The sequence below is a fragment of the Budorcas taxicolor genome, chromosome 5, assembly GCF_023091745.1.
Source record: "Budorcas taxicolor isolate Tak-1 chromosome 5, Takin1.1, whole genome shotgun sequence".
In the NCBI taxonomy this organism is placed as follows: Eukaryota; Metazoa; Chordata; class Mammalia; order Artiodactyla; family Bovidae; genus Budorcas; species Budorcas taxicolor.
This window is the reverse complement of record NC_068914.1, coordinates 155,963,885-155,990,049: the sequence shown is the minus strand read 5'-3', so window position 1 is coordinate 155,990,049 and position 26,165 is coordinate 155,963,885. Positions and strand designations below refer to the sequence as shown.

The window sequence follows — 26,165 nt, the reverse complement described above, 5'->3', positions numbered from 1 at the left end:
GCCAATGCAGGAGACATAAGAGACCGGTGTTTAATCCCTGTTGGGAAAGATCCGCAGGAGGAAGGCATGACAACCACTCCAATATTCATGCCTGGGAGAATCCCACGGACAGAGGAGCCTGGAGGGCTACAGTCCATAGCTACAGAAATGACTGAAGCGACTTAGCATGCACACATGCATGCAACTATTTCTATTTCTGTTTATGATCTCGAGACTTTTTCACCTCTTAGGCCTCATCTCTGGCACTGCCCCTCCCCCCAGCACAAAGCTGCTCTGCCCTCACAGACGTCCTTCCTTCTGTATCAACCTTTCTCCTACTTCAGGCCTGCCAGCCTTACTGTTCCTCTGCCTGGAACGCTCTCTCTGCCCTTCCTTGCTCAAATGCCACCTCCCAGACTTCCTAATCCCAGATGCCCCATCCCGAGTCCCTCTCCGTCCTCCTGCTCTGCTTTCCTTTCCTCATGTTACTGATGTACATCTGAAATTCTATCACCCTATTCCATCAACTCTCAGAAGACAAGGCTTGTTAGATGCACTGTTATTTTCTGTTCCACACACACAACAAAAATGCCGTTAAGTGAACGATGACAGGCAGCAGGGGACAGTGTGCCTCCTGGAGCAGAAGGATGGAGGGTCCCTTACCTCCCCATCTGACTGTCTGCCTTGCTCTCGTGTACATCCCAGGGCCCTGAGGCCAGGGGCCTCCACATGCTCACTCAGGACCCTGACGGAGTAGGTGCTCAAGGAATCCCGTCAGGTGAGCCCGCGAACAAGTGAATGGCCCTTAACCTCCTCATCGCTGAGGCGGAGCTGGCATCACCGCCTCACAGAGGAGCAGTGGGGCTCGGTGAGGGGCCGCTGGTGATCAGACCACCCAGGTGGCCCATGGAGCCCTGCCTCCTGGCTCCTCTGCACTGGCTCCCCTGGCAGTGCCCACACAGGGGTAAACCCAGGGTCTTCCGGGCCTGGAAGCTCCGGACTCTCCTTTGAGTCCTAGGATGTCCAGGAAGTACTGGCTTCTCTACAGCCCCCATCACAGCATCACTGCCCTCCTCTGAACCCCACAGTCCTCTCACCCTCACCTAAGCCCCACCTAAATCCTCACCTGAGCCCCCACCTGATTCCTCACCTGAGCACTCACCTAAGCACCCACCTGAGTACTCACCTGACCCTCACCTAAATCCTCACCTGAGCTCTCACCTGAGCCCTCACCTAAATCCCCACCTGAGCCCCCACCTAAATCCCCACCTGAGCCCTCACCTAAATCCTCACCTGAGTCCTCACCTGAGCCCCAACCTGAGCCCTCACCTGAGCCCTCACCTAAATCCCCACCTGAGCCCCCACCTAAATCCCCACCTGAGCCCCCACCTAAATCCCCACCTGAACCCTCACCTAAATCCTCACCTGAGCCCCCACCTAAATCCTCACCTGAGTCCTCACCTGAGCCCCAACCTGAACCCTTACCTGAGCCCTCACCTAAATCCTCACCTGAGTCCTCACCTGAGCCCCAACCTGAGCCCTTACCTGAGCCCTCACCTAAATCCTCATCTGAGCCCCCACCTAAATCCTCACTTGAGCCCCCACCTAAATCCTCACCTGAGCCCTTACCTGAGCCCTCACCTAAATCCTCATCTGAACCCCCACCTGAGCCCTCACCTCAATCCTCACCTGAGCCCCCACCTGAATCCTCACCTGAGCCCTCACCTGAATCCTCACCTGAGCCCCCACCTGAGCCCTCACCTGAGTACTGCTGCAGGAGCCAGACCTTGAGCTCGATGAAGCTGTGGGCGAAGTGGCAGCTGTCCTCGCGCAGGCAGCCGTATCGCACCTCGTGGCGGCACACGTCGAACTGGAAGTGCTCCTGGAACTGGCGAACCTTGGAGTACTTGAGGGAGGTGGAGCGGACGATGTGCACCAGGCACCTGGCGGGCGGGGGTGGGCATGATGCAGTCTGCAGCCCCCCATCCCTGGCCGAGGCCCCTTCCCTGGTATCTGTGCCAGACACTTGATGAGGGTCTCCTACCCGGCTGCCTCCCCCTATTCACCACTGGCACAGGAGGGAAGGGGCGGGGGTCCTATGCTCAGGCAGGTCTGCTGCGAACCCCAGCAGTGTGCCCCTCTCCCAGCCTCACCCTGGAATCGGCTTAGGAAGGAGCTGCACCAGACCCCCAGAAAGGGCATCTCCCTTGGGTTCCCCAGCTTGATGCCCCGGAGTTGGTCTTGTACCTGGAGGGATGACGCCTGAGCATCTCCTCCGGGCTGGGAATTTTAACTACCTTCCCAGTAACCCTGGGAGATGGGGATTAACATCCACTTTATAGAAGAGGAAACCAAGGGTCACAGAGGTCAGAGGATATAAAACAGACCAGCGTCTGAGCTGGGGTTTGGACCCAACTCTGATTCCATCAACCCAGGCTGGGGCACAGCCAAGAGGAATCAGAGGGAGCATAGGTGGGTGCTGGACCCCACCAGCCTCTCACACTCACTGTCCGATGCCTGTGTCAGGACAGTGGAGGGCGCTGGATGGGAGTCAGGGATGTGGCCCTCACCTGCTGTCTGAGTAAAGTAAGTGGCTTCTGAGCCTCAGCTTTGTTAACTATGTATCAGAGACACTCACTCCTCCACACCGGAGGACTTTAATGACTGCAGAGATCATTAAAATACGCAAGAAAATGCTTGGACTATAGCAGATGCTCAGCACATGTGGTTCTGTCCTTTCCAGGTGGATGCTGGATCTGAGTCTCAAATCCTGCCCCTTGCCTTGACACCTTAGGCCCACCCTATGGCCACAGCTGCTCCCTAGGCATCTAAGCTGCCCCAGGGGGCCTCTTCACCTGCCCCCTCTCTGATCCAGGCCATGGGTCTGGCTGTGGGCCTCACTCACTTGTTGTTGTAGAAGCTGTGCTTGGCAGCCAGGTTGGAGCAGACAGACGGAGAGTCCTTGGTGCCTTTGCTGATGATCCGGGGTTTACTGTCAAAGCAGATCTGCCCGGGGAGGGGGTGGGCTGGGACCCAGCATGGCCACCCCAGAGGGACAGACTGGGTCCCTGCAAGCCCTGCCCTGAGTCAGGGGGGTAAGGAAGGAAACCCCAGGGTCTGTGGCCCCCACCTCTCTGATCCCACCACTCCAAATGGCTGGGGCAGGAGTTACTCCTTATCTCTGAGCCTTCCTTTCCTCAGCTGTAACCCAGGGGAAAACCACACCTGCTCTGTCCCATGGATTCACTGTGAAACCGAAGAAGGATCTAACGGAACTGCAGGTGCTTTGTGAAGTCTACGCAACCACTAGGCTGCAGACTGTGGTCCCCTGAAGGGAGCGGGAGGCCCACCTGCTCTAAGAGTCAGAGGAAAGGCTTGGTTGTGTGAGGGATGGGGGCTTGCCGAGCAGCACCAAACCCTGCTGGCAACCCAGACCCAGCGCCCTCACTTCCCATAGATGGAGCCTGTCCCTGCCCGCATCACGTGATGCCTGGTAGGGAGGCAGGGGCCAGCAGGGTCTCCTGTGACAGCTCTGGGGAGGAAATGAACAGCTTGGTGGGGCTGCTGGCATCACCCTTGAGACTCAGAGGGTCCAAGACGCAGAAACATGGGGAGGGCACCCCGGGGAGAGGGCCTGACCTGGACATGGGCAGGGAAGTGGGCTGGAAGGCGCCATGGGCATTGAAGCCAGCATAGTTGAATGAGGAAGCGCAGGGGGCTTAGCATGAGTTCCTAGGGCACCTGAGTCTGGCCTCTGGTAGCCGGAAGTCAAGAGCCAGGTGTGGTTCCTTCTCTTTGTGGCCTCAGTTCCCACCTTCACAAAATGAGGAGACTGGATAGGATCCGGGCTCTAGTGCCATAGGGTCCTATGGGCCTAACTTTCTGATAGTCCCAGGAACATATTCATTGTAAGGGCAGGCCTCCAAAACCCTCGGGTCCCCGGGCTCATCGCCCACCGTGGAGCCCACCCCGGTCTGTGCATGGACTGGGGAGGGGCTGGTACCTCACAGAGGAAAGTGAAGATGCCCTGGTGCTCCTTGAGGAGCTTGGCGATGGTGAGGCTGCCGCGCTTGACGCCCCCCAGCGGGTCGAAGAGCAGGTCGCGGTTAAGGGTGCCCTTCCGCTCCTCCGTCCACACATCGATCTCCTCCTGATGGTAGGCGAAGGTGCAGTTATCCCCGTACTTACAGTCCTGCTTGTTAATCATGTCTGCAAAGAGGCAACAGGACACACGTTCCGCCAGGCGGACGGCACCGCAGCACCCTCGCAGCCACTACTGCGGCTGGACGGACAGGCAGCCACCCAGTGGGGCTTGGGGGATTATGCGGTCATCCCCACTCCTCCCCTGCACAGAGCTGCTGTGTATGGACCAGGCAAGATGGCAGGCACAAATGGGCTTTGTAGACATACAGAAAGTGAAAGTGTTAATCGCTCAGCTCTGTCCTACTCTTTGCAACCCCATGGACTGTAGCCCACCAGGCTCCTCTGTCCTTGGAATTCTCCAGGCAAGAACACTGGAGTGGGTTACCATGCCCTTCCTCCAAGGGATCTTCCCACCCCAGGGATTGGGGTCTCTCGAATTGTGTGCAGATTCTTTACCATCTGAGCCACCAGGGAAGCCCAAACATATATAAGCCTCTAAATAAACATGGGAGGTTTTACTATTATTACTATTAGTCACTAGGAAAATACCACTGGTGACGGAAAGCATGGGCCTTGGGGTCTGGCAGACATGGGCTGGGGATTCCGTTATTCCTGAGCCTCAGCTGTCCGTGAAACGAGAACATGGTTGTTACAGGAATTAAGTGAAATAAAATATAAAATAAAAAGTAATGATAGTAAATAAAATAATAATAAAACTCTTGGGGGCCAGGGAGCTGGGAAGGCAGCAGGTTTATAACCTGGAGACCAGCCATTTCCTGGCAGTGGGAACTTTTCTTTCTTCATCCCCCTCCCTCACACTCTAAGTCGCCCCTGGCCCTTGGCCAGGCTTGCCGGCACACAGGGATGAGCAGGCTGGTGGCCAAGAGACCCCACAGTCAGTGGGCTCTGCACTGTGACCAACTCTGCATTTATCGGGGAGCCCTGGGGGGGCTCCCAAGATCTGGGCACTGCTTGAAGGAGGAGCAGAGGAAGACCAGGTTCCCAGGGCACAACGTGTGCAAGAGTCAGTGTTCAGGGTATGTGGCGACTGCTCAGGGCCGATGGGGTACTCGTAGGCCTTGTGGAATCGGGACTTCATCCACACTGGCTGGGGCGTGACCAGAGGAGACCTTCAAGCTCAGAAATGACCAGCCCTTAAGACCCAGCTGAGGGACGTCCCTGGTGGCCCAGTGGTTAAGAATCCACCTTTCAATGCAGGAGGCACAGGTTCAATCCCTGGTCAGAGAACTTGAGATCCCACACGTGGTGGAGCAACTGAACCATGTGCTACAACTCGAGAGGAAAGCCCACATGCTGCAAAGGAAGATCCCGCAACCGAGACCCAACACAGCCAAAGCTAAGCAAGCAAATATTTAAAAAATAAAGCTAGCTTTTAAAAGAGCCAGCCGGGAAGACAACGAGCTGATTCAGAAAGCCTGGGTGGGCTACTGCCACGGGCTGGGTTGGGAGACAAAGGCGGAGCCTGGGGCGGGCTCCCAAAGCCTCAGTTTCCTCACTCAGAGTTGTCATGAGGACGTGTGACAGTGGGAACAAAAGGGTGACACTCTAAAGCTCTGAACACTATCAAGACTGTTCAGGTCTTGCACCCAGACGGCACCCAGACGCTTGGCTGGGAAGAAGAAGAAAGCAAATGAGGTACCTGCCGAATATCCACGACATGTCAACCCAACATGAGCCAGAAGGGAGGATGATGACAACACGCGAATTTTTAAAAGCTAGTGTCTGTCAAGCCCTTACTACGGTCCAGTCTCCAGTGCTTTACATAGATTCTCTCCACATCCTTCCCATATAGCCCTCTGGGGCCCAGCAGCGTATCAGAACTGTCTGACCCTCCCACCCAGGAGCTGCTGAGGCCCCAGCTCGAGTGTAACACCCGGAGGCTCTCGTCGGTCTGCAGAGCTGGTCAGGGCCGGAGCTGCTTGTTCTTACATGGACTCCATCCTCTCCAGACCACCCCTGTCTGCCTGCCTGTCTGCCTGCGGTGAGGTGCAGAGCCCTGGCTGGCTGTGGGCAGCTGGGCCCTTGGCCGTGCCGCCCGCCCCTGCGGCAGCCCACCCACCTTTGCACAGGTAGTAGGAGCCCACGAAGCTGGTCTTGGTGGGCCGCGGCCGGATCCGCTTCCACGTCTGGTCCTCGGAGCTCCGGAGCCGGCCGAGCAGCGTGTCCCTCTTGCATTTGTGCTCGAGGCCCTCGCGGTAGGTGTAGTCGCCCGCCCTGGGGCCTGTGGGGGAAGGGAGGTCCGGGACTGTGGTTCCCGAGGCAGAACTGAAGGGGGACGGGGACTGGCCACACCCCTGCCACCTAGAAACCCACCTCCTTCCTCCGGGCCTCCCACCAGTTCCTTGCCTGTGCTCCCTGCGGACAGGGTGTCGGGGCTGGCCGGAAATTCCTTCCGGGGAGCCCCTTCTCAGCACCCACCCCCTTTCCACCACCGCCCTGACTCTGCAGTCAGAGAGCCTGACCATGTCAGCGTCTCCTTGGAACAAATGGTGAAGACAGCCTGGCAGAGAGCAGGCTCTGTCTCCTCCTTTTCCTGCCCAGGGAGGCGCGGCCAGCTTTCCTTAGCCTCCCTTCCATGCTCCTTTTCTTCTTTCCCCTGGTCCTCCCCAGTCTTCTGACCAAGGGACTCTTCTCCTCCAACAATGGAGTGGGGTGAGTCTCCCCAAAGAGACCAGGAGGACCAAGGTCCCTCGCGGGGACCCACGCGACGCGGCTGGCCAGCACCTGGTGGGCAAAAGCTCTGCTTCCCTAGCAGGGGGCTGCGGATCAGGGAGCGGATGTGCTCCGTACAAGGAAAAAGACCTCCTCATGGGCACCGACACCCAGCTAGACGGCGTTCTGCCCCCTGGCCCTGCAGGGCCATGGGCTTCGTAGGACGACTCTGGCAGGTGTGACATGCATGTGACGGGGAGGGGGTGGACGACAGCAATAGATGACCTCTGAGGTCCTGTCAACTCCAGCCCCTCTGAGATGGAGAATTCCAGACTGGGAAGATTTGTAACCCTGAGATACCCAGAGAATATTATTCTGAAACATCAGGACTGTGGAATTCTGGCAGATGAAATGATGTGAGTCTAGATATCTGAAATTCTAGGTGTGTTGAAAATTGTTTACCAACACCGGGCACCTAGCCAGAATTGCTCCTACAGTCTCCTTTGGGTTTGGGGGTGGGGAGCCCAGGAAATAACCTTTCTCAGGCTCCTCTGTCCACTGGACTCTGGGCAAGGTTTGAATTCACCCAGTGGGAGAGGTGGATGGAGAGGTGACTGTGGACAGAGATGCAGGCTGCACTTTCTCAGCAGATATGTTTGTGGCAGCTAGCTAGACCCTGCCTTCCACAGCCAGGAACCAGCCTCTGGGCTGTGGGATAGCCGTGATACTGGCCAGCAGCCCCCTGAGCTCTGTGTGAGCAGCGTACCCCACTTCTGGGCCTCAGCTTGTGGAGAAGTAGCCTACAAGCCCGATGGTGTCTGCTGGCTTCCACTCCTCCAGCCTTTCTGGCAGTTTTGAAAGTCCCTGCTACCCCGACATCCCCAGCTGCTCTAAATAGGCAGCAGGGCTTCTGTCTTCCCAGACTTATCTCTGACGGGTGCACTGGGCTTCTGTCATTCTGGGATGCTATGCTCTTGAGACCCCTGCCATCTCTGGGCAGAGGGGTGGAGCACGGAGGTGTGGCCTTACCTGTTTTGGGGTAGCAGAGCTGACAGGCCTGCTTAAACTCGTGGGTGGCAGCCAAGGGGTTCTTGATGAGCAAGGCGGTGTTGGGCATGGAAGGCTCTGGCTGTAACAGGAGGAGGCTGGCTTTAGGTGCTGGACAGTGGCTGGAGCCACCAGGGCCAGCCTGGGCACCAGAAGTGTGACACTCCCCCCCAATCCCACCCAAGAGCCGAACCGCAGCCCGGACCCTCCTTCTTCCCCCAGCCTCCCAGACAGGGAGGTTCTTGTAACATGATCCAAGAATCCAACAGGGCTACTTCAGCCTAGTCGAGGTTCGGTGCCTGAGAACCGTTCCTTGAGTCAAAGTCTAATGTAAAAGGAGTGAAACAGGAGTGGCCCTGACTGGGCCCTAAGCACAGCCCGCCCCCACCGCCCAACCCATCCTCTCTCCCAAGCCCCCACGACCTCATTAGATGGGAAGGAGGCAAAACTCAGAGAGGTTTGGTGGCTTTCCCAGGGCCACACAGCTACTGTCTTGGCTGAGGCCAGAGTCTAGGTCACTTGAGTCCTGGACAGATGCTCTCCTCAACTCAAACCTGGCTGAATCCTGAGATCAGGGATGTTAATGACCCTGGAGAGATCACTCAGCCCTCTGAGCCTCAGTGTCCTCTCTGGTCAGAAAAGCGAGGGCCAAGCCCTCTGCTTGCTCCAGCACGCCACCAGGCCAGGAAGGGTCTGGAAGGGCCGGGAAGAGACCGTCTCTGGCCCGCCTGCTCTTGAGGGATGCTGGACCTCATCCCAAGCTGAGGGCTCACCCCCACTCTGGAGCCCACAGCGCCTTGCCTCCACCCCCTGGAGAGCACGAGGTACCTGGGCATCCATCCTCGCCAAGTCACTCACCGAGGGGGCTGGTTTCTGAGTACCGCTCGGGGGACGATGGTCCTGTGAGTTGGCGTCCTCTGGGCGAGAAGACAGAGGGGTCACCTGCCCTGAAGGGTGTAAGGGGCCCTCGGTGTTTCTGTATTTCCAACTTGGAGAAGCCATCCAGGCCACACATGCTCTCCTATGTGGGCCATCGCCCGGGGACAGAGAAGCCTCCCAGCTCGGGCACGTCCACCCCACGCTTACACCTTCTATGCCCTGACAGCCCCTGGGAGAAAGCCTGAGGTCCTCAGCTTGGCTCCCGGTCCTCCGAGACCAGCCTCAGGCCTTCAAGGCCCCCCAGCCCACCCACCCTGTGGGGAATGCCTCTGCTCATCCACCAGACCCTCCAACACCAGGCCTGTGTAGCATCGCTCCGTCGGCTGGCAGGCGATCCTGCTAGCTGTCACCTCCTCCAGGAAGTCTCCGTGAAGCCCACCTGTGCCCCCCGGGAATTCCCATCAACAGCGAGCACTCTAGGCTAGGTCTGTCGGAAAACTGGTCCCACAGAGGCCCAGGAAGGTCTGCTTCCTTGCAGGGTCCCAGGTCAGAGTGGTGCTGGAGGAGCCCATGGCCTTGCATCCTGCCCCCAGCCCCAGGATCATCCTCCCACCAGTCTGGCAATCCCAGGGTCCTGGGAGGCTGGGCAGAGAGCACCAGACTATATCCCAGCCCTGCTCTTGATCTTAAGCAAGTCACCCAGTCCCTGAGGGCTCGGCCCACACTGTGGTGGGCATCACAGGAGACGCAAAGCCCGGGGCCCCAGACCAGGAAAGAGTTGTCATCCCAGCTGCGCTCTCCAGAGACTAGAGACAGATGGCATTTTGCCAACTTTCAGGTGGTGGCAGAAGGCCTCACCCAGGTAGGAGCTGGGCTTGTCCAGGGAACCACGGGATGACCCGAAGCTGTCAAGGGCGTCCAATCGGGTCTCCGAATATGGCAGCAGGTCCAGGGAGTCTAGCCCTGAGCCCGGGGGCTCCAGGGCATCCAGCATGGAGGCCGCCAGCTTCTTGGAGGGGTCCACGACGAGGCCGAAGGAGGCAGGGGGCAGCGGGCTGGACACGGGGATGGAGCCCCCCACCACAGGGGGCAGCAGCGGGGTCCCACCGGGGAACACGGGGATCAGCTGGGGCAGCTCGCTGGGCACACCGCCGCCAGGCAGGCCACCCTGCACCAGGGACTGCGAGATGGGAACAGAGGGAGGGGTTGGAGGAGAACACCAGTGAGATGTGAGTGCCCAGGCCTGTTCTGCAGGGTGGACCTTCAGTCCCTCCTGGATGCATGTTCTGTACTTTTCGTGTTTCATCCAGCGCAAGCCGCCTTCCCCTAGGCCTCAGTCTTCCCACTGCGACACGAATGCGGGGCCTTCCCTCCACCTCACCTGGGATATGAGGATGTGATGGGGTCCCAGTGGGGAGGGGGGAGAGGGGTTCCGGGAACAGGAAGGGACAGCCCCACTCACCAGTGAGTCCAGGAGGGTATCCAGCTCCGGACCGAAGACGTCCCCGTCGGAGAAGTCGTCCAGGCTCTCAGTGCCGGGGAGGGCCCTGCTGCTGCTGTCCAGGGGGGCCAGCAGGTCCAGAACGTGAGGGAAGAGGGGCATCGTGGGGGTGGAGGGGAGGGGGGCTGGGGAGCCTCGCAGGTCCACGTAGCAGTCTGTGGATGGGGGTGGACTCAGTAGCTGCAGGGGGTCTCATCTGGTGGGAATGCAGGAGCTGGCCCGGGGCCCTGGGCTCCTCAGCCACCGCCTGCCCTCCTCCCCTGCCTCCCCGGAGCCTGGAGCCCTGCCTTCCCTGTGGCCTGACCCCACGGGGAGGTTCAGCCGATGGAGGGGCCTTCAGTCCTGCGGCATCTCCCAGACGGGCCAGGTCAGTGCCCATCTCTGGGGTACGCAACACCCCCTCTCAAGGACACTTTGTAACTGTGACCCCTCCTGGAAGCCAGTGAGGTAGATAAAAGGAGAGGAGGACTTCAAGAGAGGTGGACCCCCAGCTGGGTCCCATGGAGGTGGCCCCGTACCTCCCAGGCTGGAGACTCGCCCTGCAGGGGAGTCTGTTTTCCTGCACCACTCTTTTCTTTCATGCTTCAGGCAGTCCCCAGGGCAGGGAGCCCCCAGGAGCCCTGTCTGCAGGGCCAGGGATCTGCAGGGGCTTGACCCAGCTGACCTCCTGGGGTCATGGTGGGGGAGGGGCTGAGTTCTCCCCAGGGCGCAAATCCACCCCATCATCTGGAGTCAGGGACACTACCTGTTTCGATGTCATCTATGGACCCCAATCCATTGGAAGTTCCCTGTAAAGAAGGGGGACAGGGCGGGTCAGACAGACAGACACAGGCTAGGAGGGCCCCCTCCCTGAGTGACCTGCTGTGTTAACCACCAGGCCGGCTGGGCAGGGGCCTTGTGTCTGCCTCTCACCAGAGTGTCCTCGGAGGGAGGGGATGCAACCTCTGAGCTGGTTCCTTGCCTGTCACAAGGGGGTGTTTTACTGAGCCCTACAGATACATGCCAGGCGTGGACAGGTCACAGATCAAAGCCTAAAACACCAGTCTCCTGATTGACCAGTGTCCCCTCGCCCAGTTATAGCCCCAGGCCCAACTGGCCCAGGTGGGACTCCCCTGCCACCTCCCGCTGGAGGAAAAGCTGGGCCCAAGCCTGCCCTGTGGGCCTGGCCAAGTCCCCCATCCTCTCTGGGCCCCCTTCCTCATCTGTAAAATGAGGACAGCACAGTCACCCTCCTCCCCGGCTGTTAAAAGGATGAGATCACTTGACATTTGTACAGAGCTTAGAACAGTGCCCGACACACAGGGAGTGCTACGTGTGTCAGTCGAATGTGAAACATCAACTTTTAAATCCAGGCCACCAGGAGGTTGGCCTAGGGAAGCTGGCGTTCTCGTCCACCGGCCTCCACGCCTGGCCCAAGTGGACTCGCCTGGCTTGTGTCCAGCACTGGGCTGTGGCCTGCCTTTCCCCACCTGCCTCCAGGCCCTCAAGTGAGCAGCTCCCTCCTCAGCACCTGCCCGCAGCCTGGCTGCTCAGTGAAGTCCAAGGTGAGCAGGAGGCCAAGGCTGCCTCAGGCTCTGTCTGGTCCTGGATCTCACAGCCCTCCTTGCATCTGGCTCCTCACGCTGCCAAGAGTGCCCAGGGGCCTCGCTGTCTCCAGACCATGGGGAGCGCCATGTGGGCTCGCAGGGAATGACTGCCTGGCTGGCACCTCCACACTGGAGAATCTGGTTGGGAGCCCAGCGGCCAGGCTCACATGCAGCATCTGAGTGAGACCTCTGGAAGGTCAGGGGATCCGGCTGGGCCCCTCCAGTCCTTCCGTCCCACGTGTGTCCGCAGGCCACTCTGTGTAGGGGGTGGTGTGTGGGTGTGGGAGTGTGTGGTGGATGTGGGGGTGTGTGCGCACGTGTGCACGTGTGTACGCACACATGGCACCATGCTAGCACAGGGAGGCAGGGTCTGAGCCGGTCCTCTCCACTGTGGAGTCCTCTCTGCCTGGGCTTCTTAAAGACTCCCGTCTCTGTGACCAACATGTAGTGGGGGATCCATAAGGTTGCAGGGATGGGTGGCTCTCTTGGCAGCATGCCCACTGCCATGCACGGCACCCCTGGCTACAGACTCAGTGGACCCTGAGGGTTGGCCCTTGTGGAGCTGAGCATCCCACCCATATGTGCTGTGGCCCTTTGGCCATGATCATTCAGTCATTCAACAGATGTCTTCTCAGCAGCCGCTGTGCCTGCCCAGTGCCACTCTGCCCGCTGTAATGAGCAGACACACCCCCTCATGGGCCCCAAGGACCTGCAGGGGCTCCCCAGCACTGCCCTGGAAAGACCTGAAAGGCCCAGCCCTGCCTCGGGCACTGCACTCCCTTATGCCAGCCACACACCCACCCAGGGACCCGGGCGCCAGTGTCATCTCCATTTTACAGAGGGAACCTAAGGCCAGGACATGACGTCATTTCCTTTAGGTCATGCCACCAGTGACAGCAGGAGACCCTCCAGTCTGCAGAACTATGAGGAATAAATTTCTTATTCGTAAGTCACCCAGTACATGACTGTTTGGTTTTTTTTTGGGCCATACCACGTGGCCAAGATCTTAGTTCCCTGACCAGGGATGGAACCTGGGGCCCCAGTAATGAGTGCCAAGTCCTAGCCAGCGGACCACCAGGAAATTCCTCGCATTCAGTTACAGTGGCCAGAACAGACTAAGACCTTCCCTTAATTTAGTTTTTTTTTGAGGACCCAGTATGCGGCAGGCCTGGCAATTCTGGTTGCAAACCATCCTGAACGCGACACAGGCAGGCCCGCATGTGCCTCCCTTGCAGCCTGGCAGGCCTCCAAGGGCAAGGACACGCCTGTCTCAGCTCTGGCCCAGCGGCAGTCCAGAGCCAAGAAGGGGTCCCTGGGAGTCTGTGGAGTGAACGAGTGAATGAGCTGCCCTACTGTGTGACGCTGGCCAAGTCCCCTTGTCACTCTTGAGCTCAGTTTCCCCCTGTGTACAACAAGGAGGCGGGACACCAGCCACGGTCAGCTCCTACAGCCCGTCCCCCTCCCCAAGTCCTCCTGAGCAGTTTCTGTGTGGTGGGTGGTGGGGGTCTGACATGTGCAGGGCCCTACCATGCCCCCTAGACAAGGCCTGGGGGTCCGATCTCAACTGCCTTTCTTTCTCAGTCCTACTCCCACTCTTCCTGTTGCCATTGGCTTCTTTCTCAGGGTCCACGAGTGAGGGTACCCCCAACGGTCCCCCTGCAGTGACCTAACCCTGACTCTAATGTGTAGGGACCACTCCCAGCATGGCAGCCACGCTCCATACCCTGACTCTGCCCCTGTGGTCCCAGGAGGCCCCTCCTGGGAGGGGGGCGGTGCTCTGGGTCCCAGGGCTGCCCTCAAGAGCCTGGTGCAGGCCCAAGCTGTCATCACCCCTCTTCTCCAGGCAGGGGACTGGCTGCAGTGGTGAGAATGGGGACAGATTGAGCCCAGCCCTTCAGTGTGCTGCCCCTGGCTCTGCTGCTTGAGGTTGTTTATATCCAAGAACAAACCCAAAGCTCTCAGGATGGATGAACCAAGATAGGCTGGTCCCGGGCAGGGGGTGGGGTGCAGGGTGGTGGTACAGACTGTGGGGACTGGCTCGGGGTCCTGCCGCATCCTACCTGATCTGCCACACCAGCCGCAGTGCCGTTACTGAGCAGAGAAAAGGTTTCCAATTCCTGCCAGAGATTGGAGAGAGACAGAAAGAGATGGCGATTCTGCAAAGGTGCTCAGCTGCTCCCACCAGCTGGGGCTGCAAGAGAGCCCCAACTAGGCGGGGGGGGGAGTCTGCGGTGCCCCCCAAGCTTCCTGCCCCTAGGCTTGCAGGGAGTCACCCGCCCTGTCTCTCTGAGTTCCATTTGGGTGTTTCCTTCCTACAACCACGACCAGGGCAGAGGACTTCTAGGTACACACTTCCTGTGTGCACCTGGCAGTCTCAGACACTCTCTCCCTGTGATCCTCCCTCGAGCCCTCTATTGTTGCTGTTTACTTGCTAAGTGTGTCCGACTCTTTGTGACCCCATGGACTGCGGCACACCAGGCTTCCCTGTCCTTCACTGTCTCCTGGAGTTTGCTCAAACTTGAGTCCACTGAGTTGGTGATGCCATCCAACCATCTCATCCTCTGTTGCCCTCTTCTCCTCCTGCCCCCAATCTTTCCCAGCATCAGGGTCTTTCCCAAGGAGTTGGCACTTCACATCAGGTGGCCGAAGTACTGGAACTTCAGCTTCAGCAATTCACTGGGCCCTCTGAGAGGGGACACGATTATCCCCACATCCCAGATGTGGAAAAGAAGGGGGAGAGAGAGGAACTACCTTGCTCCAGGTCACAGAGCAGGTCACAGTCCAGAGACTAGAGCCATACCCTCTCCTGCATGTGGCTTCCTGGCCCAAAGTCGGAGCCAAATGAATACATGTGGATGTGAATGAGCCAAACAGGTACCAATTCAAACATGCACCACACAGGGGTTATTTGAGAACAGGAGGCTTAAGGACGCCAGTGTCAACTGAGGCCATCTCTGGGATGTTAAGGTTGGCCAGGACAGGGGACTGAGCAGGCTTTAACAGCTGCTGTCTAAGGTGAGCTGGGAGCTCTGGCTGTTCTTTCTTCTTCCGAGAGGCTCTGAAAGTCATTCCAGGGCTTTCAGCCAACAGACAGGGAAGATTACCTGCTGTCACCCCCTCTGTCCTGGCCAGGCCCTGGCCCCCCTCACCTATGTCTCTCAAAGGCGCCTGGCCCCCCTCTACACGTCTCCCCACCCCCAGCCCCACCCAAGCCCCAGCTCCCAGGGCCCACCTACCTGGGGCCTCTTATATGCCTTCCGAACTCGAAGCCCAAGCTTCTGAGCCAGCTCCTGACCAAGCTGAGTTACACTTTCATCCTGAGAAGGCAAGACACAGGGTAAGGTGGGTTAGTTTGCTCCGACTACGAAGCTGCGCTCCAAATGCTTGTGCAGCCCAGCAAGGGGGGACAGGGTCCCCATTACTCCAAGTCATGGATACGGAAGCGGGATCCTGGGAGGGGACACTAGCTGCCCAGGTCACACGGCTGGTGCGTGGAGGGCTGGGGCCAGGAACCCGTGCTTCTCCTGTTCCCTTTATTATGGGAAGTAGAAAGGAATACGTTTGTGGTTTCATTTCAATATTATCTTTTTGTTTCCACAATTCAAGTAACAGTCACTGCAGAAGGCAGAAATGTCAGACAGGGAGCAAGGACTCCCCTGGACCCTCACCCTAGACTCCCACCCGCAAAGGGGGAGCTTAGCCAACAAGGGTGCTGTGTGTCCCTACAGATCTCAGCTAGGGACTCACACGCACGTGGATGACAAAGGATGTTTAGTTTTGCTTTGTGGGGATTTTCTCTTTCTTTTTGTACATAAGTGAGATCATATTATACCTGTTGCTCGTTCTACAATGGGCATCTTTTATCAAGTAACGTCTTGGAGCTCTCTGCAGGTGAGGACGAGCAGATGGAGCACAGGCGCCAAGGAACGAGGCCTGGTGAGGTCTAGAAGGCACCCGGCCCACGGCTGTGCTCAGTAATGGCACCCAGCACCTCTTCCACCCTCCAAGTCTGTACCACCATCTGTGTCCCAGGCACAAGCTGGAGGCCAGGGACACTGCAGTCACAGGGCAGGCGGGGCCCAGGCCTCCCCGAGGCTCCAGTCCAGTGGGGAGACCAGTCAGTAAACAGAGAAATGGCGGCTGCAGTCCTGGCTTCAGACGGGCACTGGGGACGCTGTTCATTCATCCACCTCCCCACCTCACTGACAACTCCTGAAGACCAGGGTCTGGGTCACCTCTGGTCCTGATGCCCAGCACAGAGCAGGGCCTGGTCAACGTTTGCCCGGGAAAACAGGGGAATTCTCTGACTCCAAGGCAGAAGTCCTTGTGTGGCTACGTCCCTCTGGGGAGTTACCAGCCCTCACAGGTCTGGCTCCCTGGCCTGTACAGCGAGGTGAGAGCCACCCTCTCCTCCTATGAGAAGGCAGGCCCAGGACCCAGATGCGGACCTGCTGCAGATGCTGAAGAACTCGGTAGAGGTCGGGGACTAGGTCATAAGAGAGCTTCTCAACGGTAGAGTAAACGGCATTGGAGAAGCAATAAACAGAAAGTATAACAACAGTGAGTGTGCTGGACTCTTACTGTGTCCAGCCACCGTGCCCACTGCCCTGTGTGACTTTCTGATCCAGTCCTCAGCACGGCCCTATGGTACATGGTATACCATCACCCCCACTTCATGTCATTGCCCCTATTTCAAAGGGGGTGCAAACCAGGACTCAGAGGGGCCAAGCCCTGTGTCCAAGGGCACAGAGCTCGTAGATAGCAGGCCCAAGATTAGAACCCAAATGCAGACAGTCTGGCACTGACATTCCTGATCACCCTGCCTCCAGCCTTGTCTCTGCTCTGCCCACTCAAATCTTTCTTGCTTCTTCCAGCCCCACTCAAGCCCTGCCTCCTCCTGGGAGCCCTCCAGGATACTGACCACTCGTGAGAACTCTCTTAGTCCTTCCTGGGCAGCATTTAGCCTTCTCCAAGCCCTTTCACAGCCACAATTCCAGAGACAAAGTGGGAAGGGCACTTTATAGACATGGAGTAGGAGGGGCCAGGCTCCGTGCAGCCAGGCCTAGACCCCAGGGCTGTTTCCACGTGTCTCCCTCCAGATTGTCGGTCCCTGGAAGGCACAGATCTGGACACTCCGTGGGCACTTTGTAAACATTTGTTAAGTTGATGGATAAATGGGGAGGGGACATGTGCCCAGCTGTGCGTGAACTGGGGCAAGCAAGACCTTTGACTGGATTTTCCCATTGACTTTCCCCACCTAATGACACCCTGGACGTCAGGATCCCACACACACAACACCCCATTAGGTGCTCACTGCAACCCTGGACTCTCGGAGAGGGGTGGAGATTAAACAGTCAGATTGCTCAGGCTTCCCTGGTGGCTCAATGCCAATGCAGGAGGTGTGGGCTCAGTCCCTGATTTGGGAAGATCCCATGTGCCCTGGGGCAGCTGAGCCCGTGAGCCACGACTACTGAGTCTGTGTTCTAGAGTCCATGCTCCCAACTTGGGTAGCCCCCACTCACCACAACTAGAGAAAGCCTACACAGCAACGAAGACCCAGCGCAGGCAAACACAAACAAAAGTGAAAGTCGCTCAGCCGTGTCCAACTCTTCGCGACCCCACAGACTCTACAGTCCTTGGAATTCTCTGGGCCAGAATATTGGAGTGGGTAGCCATGCCCTTCTCCAGGGGATCTTCCCAACCCAGGGATTGAACCCAGGTCTCCAACGTTGCAGGCACATTCTTTACCAGCTGAGCCATGAGAGAAGCCCCCCAAAATTATATATATATAATGTACATATATAAAAGGAGTCAGACTACTGGGCTCAAGTCTCGACCTGCCACCCCTCACTGGGATCTTCAGTAAGTTCCCTCCTCTCCATGCCTCTGTCTCATCTTTAAAATGGGGATAATGAGAGTGTCTATCTCACAGGACTCTCTCAAGGGTTAAGTAAGTTAATATAGACCCTGAATATTAAGTAGTTACTACACAAGTATATGTTTAGCAGTGCCTGGTTTCCATCTCAGCGGAGGAAAGCAAGGCTCAGAGGGGTGAGGCGCCTGGGCCGAGAGAGGACGGGGAGCCTGGCCTCCATGAGCAAGGCGGCACTCACGTGGGGCAGGGCCAGGGAGCAGCGGCTGCTGCACGCGTAGGCCTCCTTGTGGCGCCCCAGCTCGGTCAGGGCCCGCGCCTTGCGGAACAGCGCCCGGATGTTCTCGCTGTCCAAGCCCAGCGCCTTCTCGCTGTCCTCCAGCGCCTTCTCATACAGGCCCTGCCAGAGAGGAGCAGGGGGCCGCCCGTCAGCCTGTTACCCTCCCACCCCAGCCTCCTGCCTCCACCAGGACAGAGGACCAACCTTCTCCCTTCCTCACAGACGGGGTGGGGGCGAGGGCTCCAGGAGATGGCTCCGGTGTTCAGACCCAATCAAGGGTGTTTGTTGTCCAGCCAGGGAGCACTGGCAGGACATGAAGGGGACAGGCCTTCGAATTCTACAGTCATGAGCCCGGCCACTCAGATCAAAGACTGCAAGTAACATAGGCATCTCCAGAGGAGGCAACATCAGGAAGGTGGCTCAGCACACAGAACACAACGTGAACAGGCATCTGGTAGACCCGTTCACCCAGCCCTGACTCCCCTAACCCTAACCCTCGGCAGAGCCCACTGCAGAGCCCCGTAGGATCTGGGGAATGACTGAGGCCCTGAGCGAGGACAGAGAAGAGGAAAAGGCTGGAGCTGCCGGAACGAGGGGAAGGCAGTCCTCAGCTCTGATGGCCCACAGACTCCTGCCAGGGCCCAGGCCGTCCCAAGAACCTAACTTAACTCATCTGGGGCAGGGCTTGGGCTCCATATCATGCCAACACGTTGTATTATATATTAGTCCTTTAAAAGCTCTCCAGGTGAGTCGATGGTGCGCTGGGGTTGAGAGCCCTGGGAGCAGAGGGCGGGGCCGAGGGGCATGGGGCGGAGCAGCCTTAGGGGTGTGGGGTGGGACCGGGGGGCGTGGGGGGGCTCACCATGGTGAAGTAGCAGGCGGCCCGGTTGACATGGAGCTTACACAGCAGCTCCCGGGGCAGGGCCACCTGGTCGGAGGCGGCGTAGTCGGCCACGTTCAGCCCCTCCATGTACTGCACCAGTGCTTGCTTGTAGTCCTTCTCCCGGAACAGGTCATTGCCCTCAGCGAACAGGTTCTGCACCAGCTTGAGCAGAAAGGCCTGCCGGGGCAGGGTGTGGGGATGGGGGTGTTCAGGGGTCCTCTGCACCCAGCTCCAGCCGTCACCCAAGCCCCATGTCCCCCACGAGGGACACCCTGCCCGTTGCCTTCCCCCAGCCCAGCCCCTGATGCTCACCTCATATTCTTCTTGCTTTAAGGGTAGGGTCGACCTATGGGAAAAGGACACAAGGTCTGGATGGGCCCAGGGTTCTCAGCCTCCCAGGGGCCCAGGGTTCTTAGCCTCCCAGAGACCCAGGAGCCAGAGCCACAGGTTAGAGACTGCGCCTGGGAGCTGGTTCCCCCAGCTCAGACCTCAGACATCACCTTGTGGATTGAGATGAGGGGACAGCAGTTTGTTTTTTTTTTTTCCCCTAAATCAACACCACGCTGGCCCTCTCTTTCCTACAAAAGGATGGTGGAAGGTCCTGCTTCTGCCCCAGGGCCTGGCAGCCAGGCTTTCCCAGGTGCTGCTGTCGTTGTTCAGTTGCTAAGTCATGTCCGACTCTCTGGTGACCGCATGGACTGTAGCACGCCAGGCTCCTCTGTCCTCCACTATCTCCCAGCATTCGCTCAAATTCATGTCCATTGAGTCGATGATTCTATCTAACCATCTCATCCTCTGACACCCCCTTCTCCTGTTGCCTTCAATCTTTCTCAGGATCGGGGTCTTTTCCAATGGGTTAGCTCTTCACATCAGGTGGCCAAAGTATTGGAGCTTCAGCTTCAGGATCCATCCTTCCAATGAATATTCAGGGTTGATTTCCTTTATGATTGACTGATTTGACCTCCTTGCAGTGCAAGGGACTCGCAAGAGTCTTCTCCAACACCACAATTCAAAAACATCAGTTCTTCGGCGCTCAGCCTTCTTTATGGTCCAATTCTCACATCCATACATGACCACTGGAATAACCATTGCTTTGACTGTATAGACCTTTCCAGGTGCACATTGCTGAGAAGGAGCTCTGGCTGGCTATCCTCTGCCTAAGAAACCAATTGCTGGGAACAACCATGTCCCCCCCCCAAACCAAACTTGCAACTTCAGATTCGCAGGCAGCACCCAAAACCTACCTCGGGGATCATTCATTTGGGAGTCTCTGCACTTTTTCTGTCCCTGCCTACAAGACACACACAACCCCAGCCAATGCCCAGCACACAGAACCTAACCCTTCCTGCCAGACTCAGCAAAGTAGGTGGGTCCCTAGGCACCCTCTCCTGTCTGTGAGCTGCCAAAACAATGCCAGCTCAGAACAGCTGAGCCCAGGAGAAAGTGTGAAAGAAAGGAAGGGAGGGGAAGGGCCTTCTGGGAGAAAGGAGAAGGAGAGCATGAGCCCAAGGCACATTTGTGAGGCTACAAGGCAGCACTGGAAGGGACGCTGGGGTTTGTCTTCTGGTCTCTCATGTTACAGAGGGGAGATCAGACATTCAGAGAGGGGCAGTGACAGGCCCAAGGTCACACAGCAGGTCCAAGCCAGGGCCAGAGAGCAGGGCTGGGGCTCCTCCTACTGCCTGGAGCCACTGCGAATGCCTGGGCGAAAAAGAACAGCTTAGGGACTTCCCTGGTGGCTCAGACGGTAAGGAATTCGCCTGCCAATGCAGGAGATGTGGGTTCGAACCCTGGGTTGGGAAGATCCCCTGGAGAAGGAAATGGCAACCCACTCCAGTATTCTTGCCTGGAAAATCCCATGGACAGAGAAGCCTGGCAGTCTACAGTCCATGGGGTCGCAAAGAGTAAGACATGACTGAGCGACTAACACGGGACTTCCCTGGTGGTCCAGTGGCTCAGACTCTGTTTCCAACGCAGGGGTCATGGGTTCAATTCCTGGTTGGGCAGGTAAGATCTCATATGTCATGGAGCAGTCAAAAAAATTTTTTAAAGGCAGCCTAAGCTGGTGAGTGACAAGTGGTGAGCAGAGACCCCGGAGATCCCCTGTGGGGAGGAGGAGATGTCCCTGACTGTGACAGTGGGGCCGGCCACCCACCCTCTCACTTGCCACCCACCATCAGAAACCAGGGCCTGGTCCTCCTCGCTCAGCCGTGGCCGCCCGCCGCTCTCCTCCTAACTCATCTTCCACTTCCAGCCTCTCTTCCTCCAGCCTCAGGTTCATCTTCAGTAGGTCACACTGTGTCCTTAAGGTCACCTTATTCTGGTGTTTAAGGCTCTACACGAGCCCTTCACCCACCTGCCCGCATCACTTCATGGCTCCTACGGTGCTTGGTGCCCAGCTAAGCACATGAGGTCAGCACGTGAGGAAGCAGCCATTTCTAAAGGAGCAGGCCTGACTGTATAACCTGTAGCCCCTCAGGAGACCAACGTGTGGGTTTCTGGGAGGGTGTCCCACTGCTATACCCCCTCAGAGTTCCCCTTTGGGAAGAGGAAGGAGGACACAGAGCTAACATTGACCCCAAGCGCAACAATCTGGAGAAGGAAGGGACATTCTCTCTGTTTCGGAGATGCTGAGACCACAGGAAGCAGAGGCACCAGGATGGGGGCTGAAGTCTGGGGCTTGGAGGTCCAGTTACGCAGAAATCAGTTACTTGAAGATAGAATTCTTACGACAAACACGATTCCCAAGGCCTGCCTTGTTCTCCAGAATGGCCTTTGAGCAAAACTCGGGCATTTGACCAAGATCAACGCTCTCTCCCAGATGGAAGACGAGCCCCCTGTGAAGAAGGGTGAGGCCACAGCTCTGAGCTGGCAGAAGCCAGGAAAACTGGCCGTTTTGCAAGTTGAGGAAGGAGAGCGTGTTGTGAGAATATAAACACACAGCAGATCATGTGTGTGTGTGTGTCTGTGTGTGGAAAAGGACACAGCTTGTGCTGAAAAGGCAGGTTGCATTTTGCAAGTCTGCGTGAGCACAAAATCAGGGAGCATATGAGGCTTTGTAGGGCTTTTCCGGTGGCTCAGCAGTAAAGAATCTGCCTTCAGTGCAGAAGACACAGGAGATGCGTGTTTGATCCCTGGGTCAGGAAGACCCTCTGGAAGAGGAAATGGCAACCCATTCCAGTATTCTTGCCTGGAAAATTCCATGGACAGAGGAACCTGGCAGGCTAACAGTCCAAGGGGTTGAACGAGTTGGACACAACTGAGCTACTAAACAACAACAACGAGGGTTCATATGTGCAAACTCCAGTTTTGTAGGGAGTCATATTTAAGATAAAGAACACAAAATGAGAAACAAAGAATTTCTATGCAGTCTTTCAGGGCTTTGGAAATAACTCTTACAAATGAGGGGCTGGGAGCTTACACTTCATCAGAGTCACAATAAACGTGCCTCTGAGGGTCCATTTAAGGGAGAGAAAAGAGTTAATAAAAATATTTTGTGTGTAAAGAGAAAGATGAAAAAAACCAACATGGCATATGGGTACCAGGGGCAAATAATGGAAAGAAATTTGGGCTTTGAAGTCCACAAGACCCAGGTTAGAATTCCGTCGCTTAGTAGCTATGTGACTGTAAACCAGTTTCTTAACCTTTCTGAGCTTCAGCTTTCTCATCTGCAAAATGGAGATAAAAGCACCTGCTGAACTGAGCTGTTGTGAAGATGAGAGAGACGACGGATGTGAAGGGCCCAGCATGGAATGGAAAGACGTGCTCAGCAAAGACTACTGACTTATTACGGGATGTGCACAGACAAGCAAGAGAATTAACAGGGAGCGTAGGAGCATGCGTGGACAGGGAGGGTAAAATGATATGCTGGACAAGACCACAGGGTGGCCAGGGTCGGGTCAGGAAGCGTGTGTGTGTGTCGAGATCATGACTCAGGGTTAGGAGCACCCCTGGCCCCCACCCCGCCAGCCCCTTCCCAACCTGTCCCACCTCCTCACTCCCCAACACACAGGGCAGCCTGAACAGCAAAAGCTCAATAAGCAAGAAAAGGGAGCCCTAGAGAAGATGTGCTCTGGGATGTCCCAGAGGACCGCGCCCCGCCACCCCCCGACCGCCCCATCCCCCGCCCCAAACACACACTCACTGAATGAACTGCAGCCCCTTCTCGATGTCCGCCTTCCGTCTCTGCCTCTCCATCAGTCTCTGCAGAGAGAACGCCGTCCATCAGGAAGTCAGTGGGGCTGGTCACCATCCACCCCCACCTCCTCACCATGTGTCCCCTCACTCCCTGCTCACCCCATCTCACAGGGTGTCGCAGTGTCCCTGAGGGCGGTGACCCATCTCGGGGACCACACAGACCTCCAGCACACAGCTCTCCATCCACACCTGCACCCCCACCTGAGTTTGTACAGAACTTTCAATAGACAGGGGGCCACCCGCCCTTCCTCACACATGGCTGGGGCCGCCAAACTGCACAGGACACCCTCACGTTCAAGGGGAAAGTCTTGCTTTACCAGCAAGCACAGTTTAGAGAGAAGAAACACAGAAAATGCCATGATGGCCATGATTATAGCTACAATGTAGCATAACACGTGGGCCAGACACTGTGTATCAGGCTCACTGAATCTGCCAGGAGGTGGGTATCTATTTTGTGTGTGTGTGGTATCATGTGGCATATGGGAATCTTAGTTCCCTGACCAGGGACTGAACTCATGCCCCCTGCACTGGAAGTACAGAGTCTTAACCACCGGACCACTAGGGAAGTCTCGAGGTGAGTGTCACTTTGTCCCAATTTTACCAGTACACTGAAGCTCAGGGAGCCCCCGTCATAAGCTGGCTGGCCTCCACACCAGGCCGCGGTGGCCTGGTACCCACACCATTCCAGTGAGGTGGTGTGAATTCCCCATGTTATGGACGAGGAAAGAAGGGTGGCCCAAGGCAGCATAGCAAATGAATGGCGCTGAACTTGTGTAGGGATCTGCTCCAGAGATGAAGAGAGTCAAAACGGAAGGCGGGGGTGCTTCAGGAGAAAGGAGGTGCAGGCAGAGCAGGTAGGGGTCTGGTACCCCCAGAGCGAGGGGTCCCCTCACCCCCGGGAGCTGGAAGTTCCTGGCCAGATCCAAACAGCCTGCTGGGCTCCTCCTCCATGCCACCATGGAGCTCAGCTGATCCCGCCCAGTGACAGCCCCGAGGGGGCTAGGCCTACCCCAGGGGAGAAACTGAGTCCGGGGCACTCACTGCCTGGCTGGCTAGTACTTTTTATCCCAGCCACTTCCAGGCCCTTTCCAGGCTCTGCCCATCAAACCATTACTGTGAGAGGATTCAGGCAAGGCTGGGGGATGGGATAGCCGGGGACTGCAGGACCCCTCCAGCTTCATATCTCTGCCCCGCACAACATCTTCAGAGGGCTGATATGCAGACACAGGCAGAGGAACCTCACTGCCTCACTGGCAAAGAGGTCTAAAAGAGTATAAAAAACACCTAACTACTTTGGAGAGGCAGCAAGTATACCAAATTGACACTTTCTAAAAATTCTCTGCTTCCTTGTTCTTTATTCCCCACCCCGGGTTCGACCACCTTGTCCTCACATAAGGTAAGCGGGAAGGGGGTCACTATCCCCATTTTCCAGATGAGAAGAGTGAGACACAAAGAAATGAAGTCTCCTTCCCAAGGTCACTTAACCCGTGGCTGGAACCCAGCTCGTCAGAGGCCACAGCCCTACCAACACTCCAAGCTGTGAGATGCCATGCGGCCCAGGCCGGGCAGGGTGGCCCTGAGGCTCCAAGGAGACGGATGAGAGCATTAAGAGCGAGGGGCTCAGGCCACGGGAACCTTGCTCCCCCTGCCGGTTCGTCCGAGGAGGGCTGGAGCCACGCTGCGTCTTCAGGTTCCCAGAGCAGCACTGCTCACACCCGTTCCCCTCTCCAGGCAGGACCGGGGCCACTGGCAAGCACTCACTATGTGTCTGCCGGCCCTGCCAGGGCCTTGGGCCAGCACTCTGGACTCAGACCCGGGTGTGAGGGCCAGCATTTGCACACCACGTGACTCTGGATCTTGGTCATGTGCCTGACGGATGGGGAAAATGGGGCTGATGGCGTTCCCGACGCGCTGGCTGTCATGGGTTCAGAAGATGACACGTGCGGAAGTCCTGGCTCGGAGCGACAGTCCAACAACCGTGCGAGTGTGTGTCATCCACTCCCTCTTGCCAAAGATGCTGCAAGTGTTTCCTGCGATGGACCCAAATGCTGAGACCCTGTTCTCCCGCAGGAGGCGGGCAGCAGTGGCCCCAGGCTGCCCGCGTCTCCCCGAGCCGGCCTCTTGGTCGGTCTCCTAGCCCTTGGTGTCCCTGTCTGTGATACAAGTGCTCATCATCCTTACACCCACGCCCCACATCAGGGCTCCAGCCAGACGGCCTGGGGGGTTTCCCACCTCCAGGCTTTTGCCTTTGCCGTTCCTTCCGCCTATGCTGCCATGCTCCTCCAATCCATCCTCGTTAATGAAACTCCATACATCCTTTCAAGCCCAGTTCCTCCATGGAGCTGCTCCTACTCTCTCCAACAGCACCATCGCACACTCAGTTACCCCATTTCCTGGGAACCTGGGGTCAGACCCAACCCTTGCCCTGGAAGAGAGGCTCATTGGGTGGAAAGACAACAGCGCAGCCCAGCACTGGCCAGGAAGCTGGGGGAGAGTGGGGGGTGGGAGGGAAGAAGGACCATGCAGGCCTGGACCACCAGCAGCCCAGGGCGTGGCCAGAGTGACTTCCCCCGAAGCAGTCATGCCCATGGCCACCACACCCATGGTCTCCCCATCCGTCCCTCCCCACCACCTGGGGTGGTGCCTGCCCCCACTTCCTCAATGCCATCACAGGGGTCTTTCAAACCACAGATCAGACCCCGTCCTCCCCAGCCGAGAGCCTCTCTTGACCTTTGCTGGTCAACTTCCCCACACCAGCACACACCTCATGGGAACACGTGCCCTGTTGCTCCCCTACTCCAACCCCTCTGGGCCCCATTCAGCCCACAGTCTTCTCAGAAAACCTTGGGGGTCACAGATACATCTCTGCGTCAGTTCTCTAGGCCCTGAGGTCTGAACAGACTTAACAGAAACAAATGCTGCCTGTAACCATCCTAGTGGTAATTTCTGACAAATCTGAACCTCACACCAGGGAATAAACATTCTCTTTATTCTCTGCCCCAGGCAGTATGAAGGCTCCGCAGCAGGTGGGCGTGAATGCGTTTCTCTGACCACCAAAATCCCAAAGCAGCAGCACAGCCACACACGTGGGCTATTCAGAGGGGTTCCGATCCCCTCTGAGCGGC

At 57.4% G+C, this 26,165-nt stretch overlaps 1 protein-coding gene across 2 annotated transcripts in view; it reads right to left on the bottom strand.

The window, feature by feature from the left end:
- ZC3H7B (zinc finger CCCH-type containing 7B) overlaps positions 1-26,165 on the bottom strand; it is a 55,428-nt gene that overhangs the window by 10,682 nt on the left and 18,581 nt on the right. The window contains exons 2-16 of one of the 2 annotated variants that reach the window (XM_052640166.1): positions 22,988-23,046; positions 19,156-19,189; positions 18,823-19,020; positions 17,922-18,080; positions 15,045-15,125; positions 13,869-13,925; positions 10,968-11,010; positions 10,184-10,377; positions 9,580-9,901; positions 8,701-8,789; positions 7,825-7,924; positions 6,203-6,364; positions 3,983-4,188; positions 2,885-2,985; positions 1,741-1,922 (exon numbers count right to left, since the gene is read on the bottom strand). In XM_052640166.1, coding sequence (XP_052496126.1) covers positions 1,741-1,922; positions 2,885-2,985; positions 3,983-4,188; positions 6,203-6,364; positions 7,825-7,924; positions 8,701-8,789; positions 9,580-9,901; positions 10,184-10,377; positions 10,968-11,010; positions 13,869-13,925; positions 15,045-15,125; positions 17,922-18,080; positions 18,823-19,020; positions 19,156-19,189; positions 22,988-23,040 — 1,981 coding nt within the window. In that variant the 5' untranslated portion in view covers positions 23,041-23,046. The remainder of the gene's footprint in view (positions 1-1,740; positions 1,923-2,884; positions 2,986-3,982; positions 4,189-6,202; positions 6,365-7,824; positions 7,925-8,700; positions 8,790-9,579; positions 9,902-10,183; positions 10,378-10,967; positions 11,011-13,868; positions 13,926-15,044; positions 15,126-17,921; positions 18,081-18,822; positions 19,021-19,155; positions 19,190-22,987; positions 23,047-26,165) is intronic. The other variant, XM_052640167.1, reaches the window with a different exon arrangement.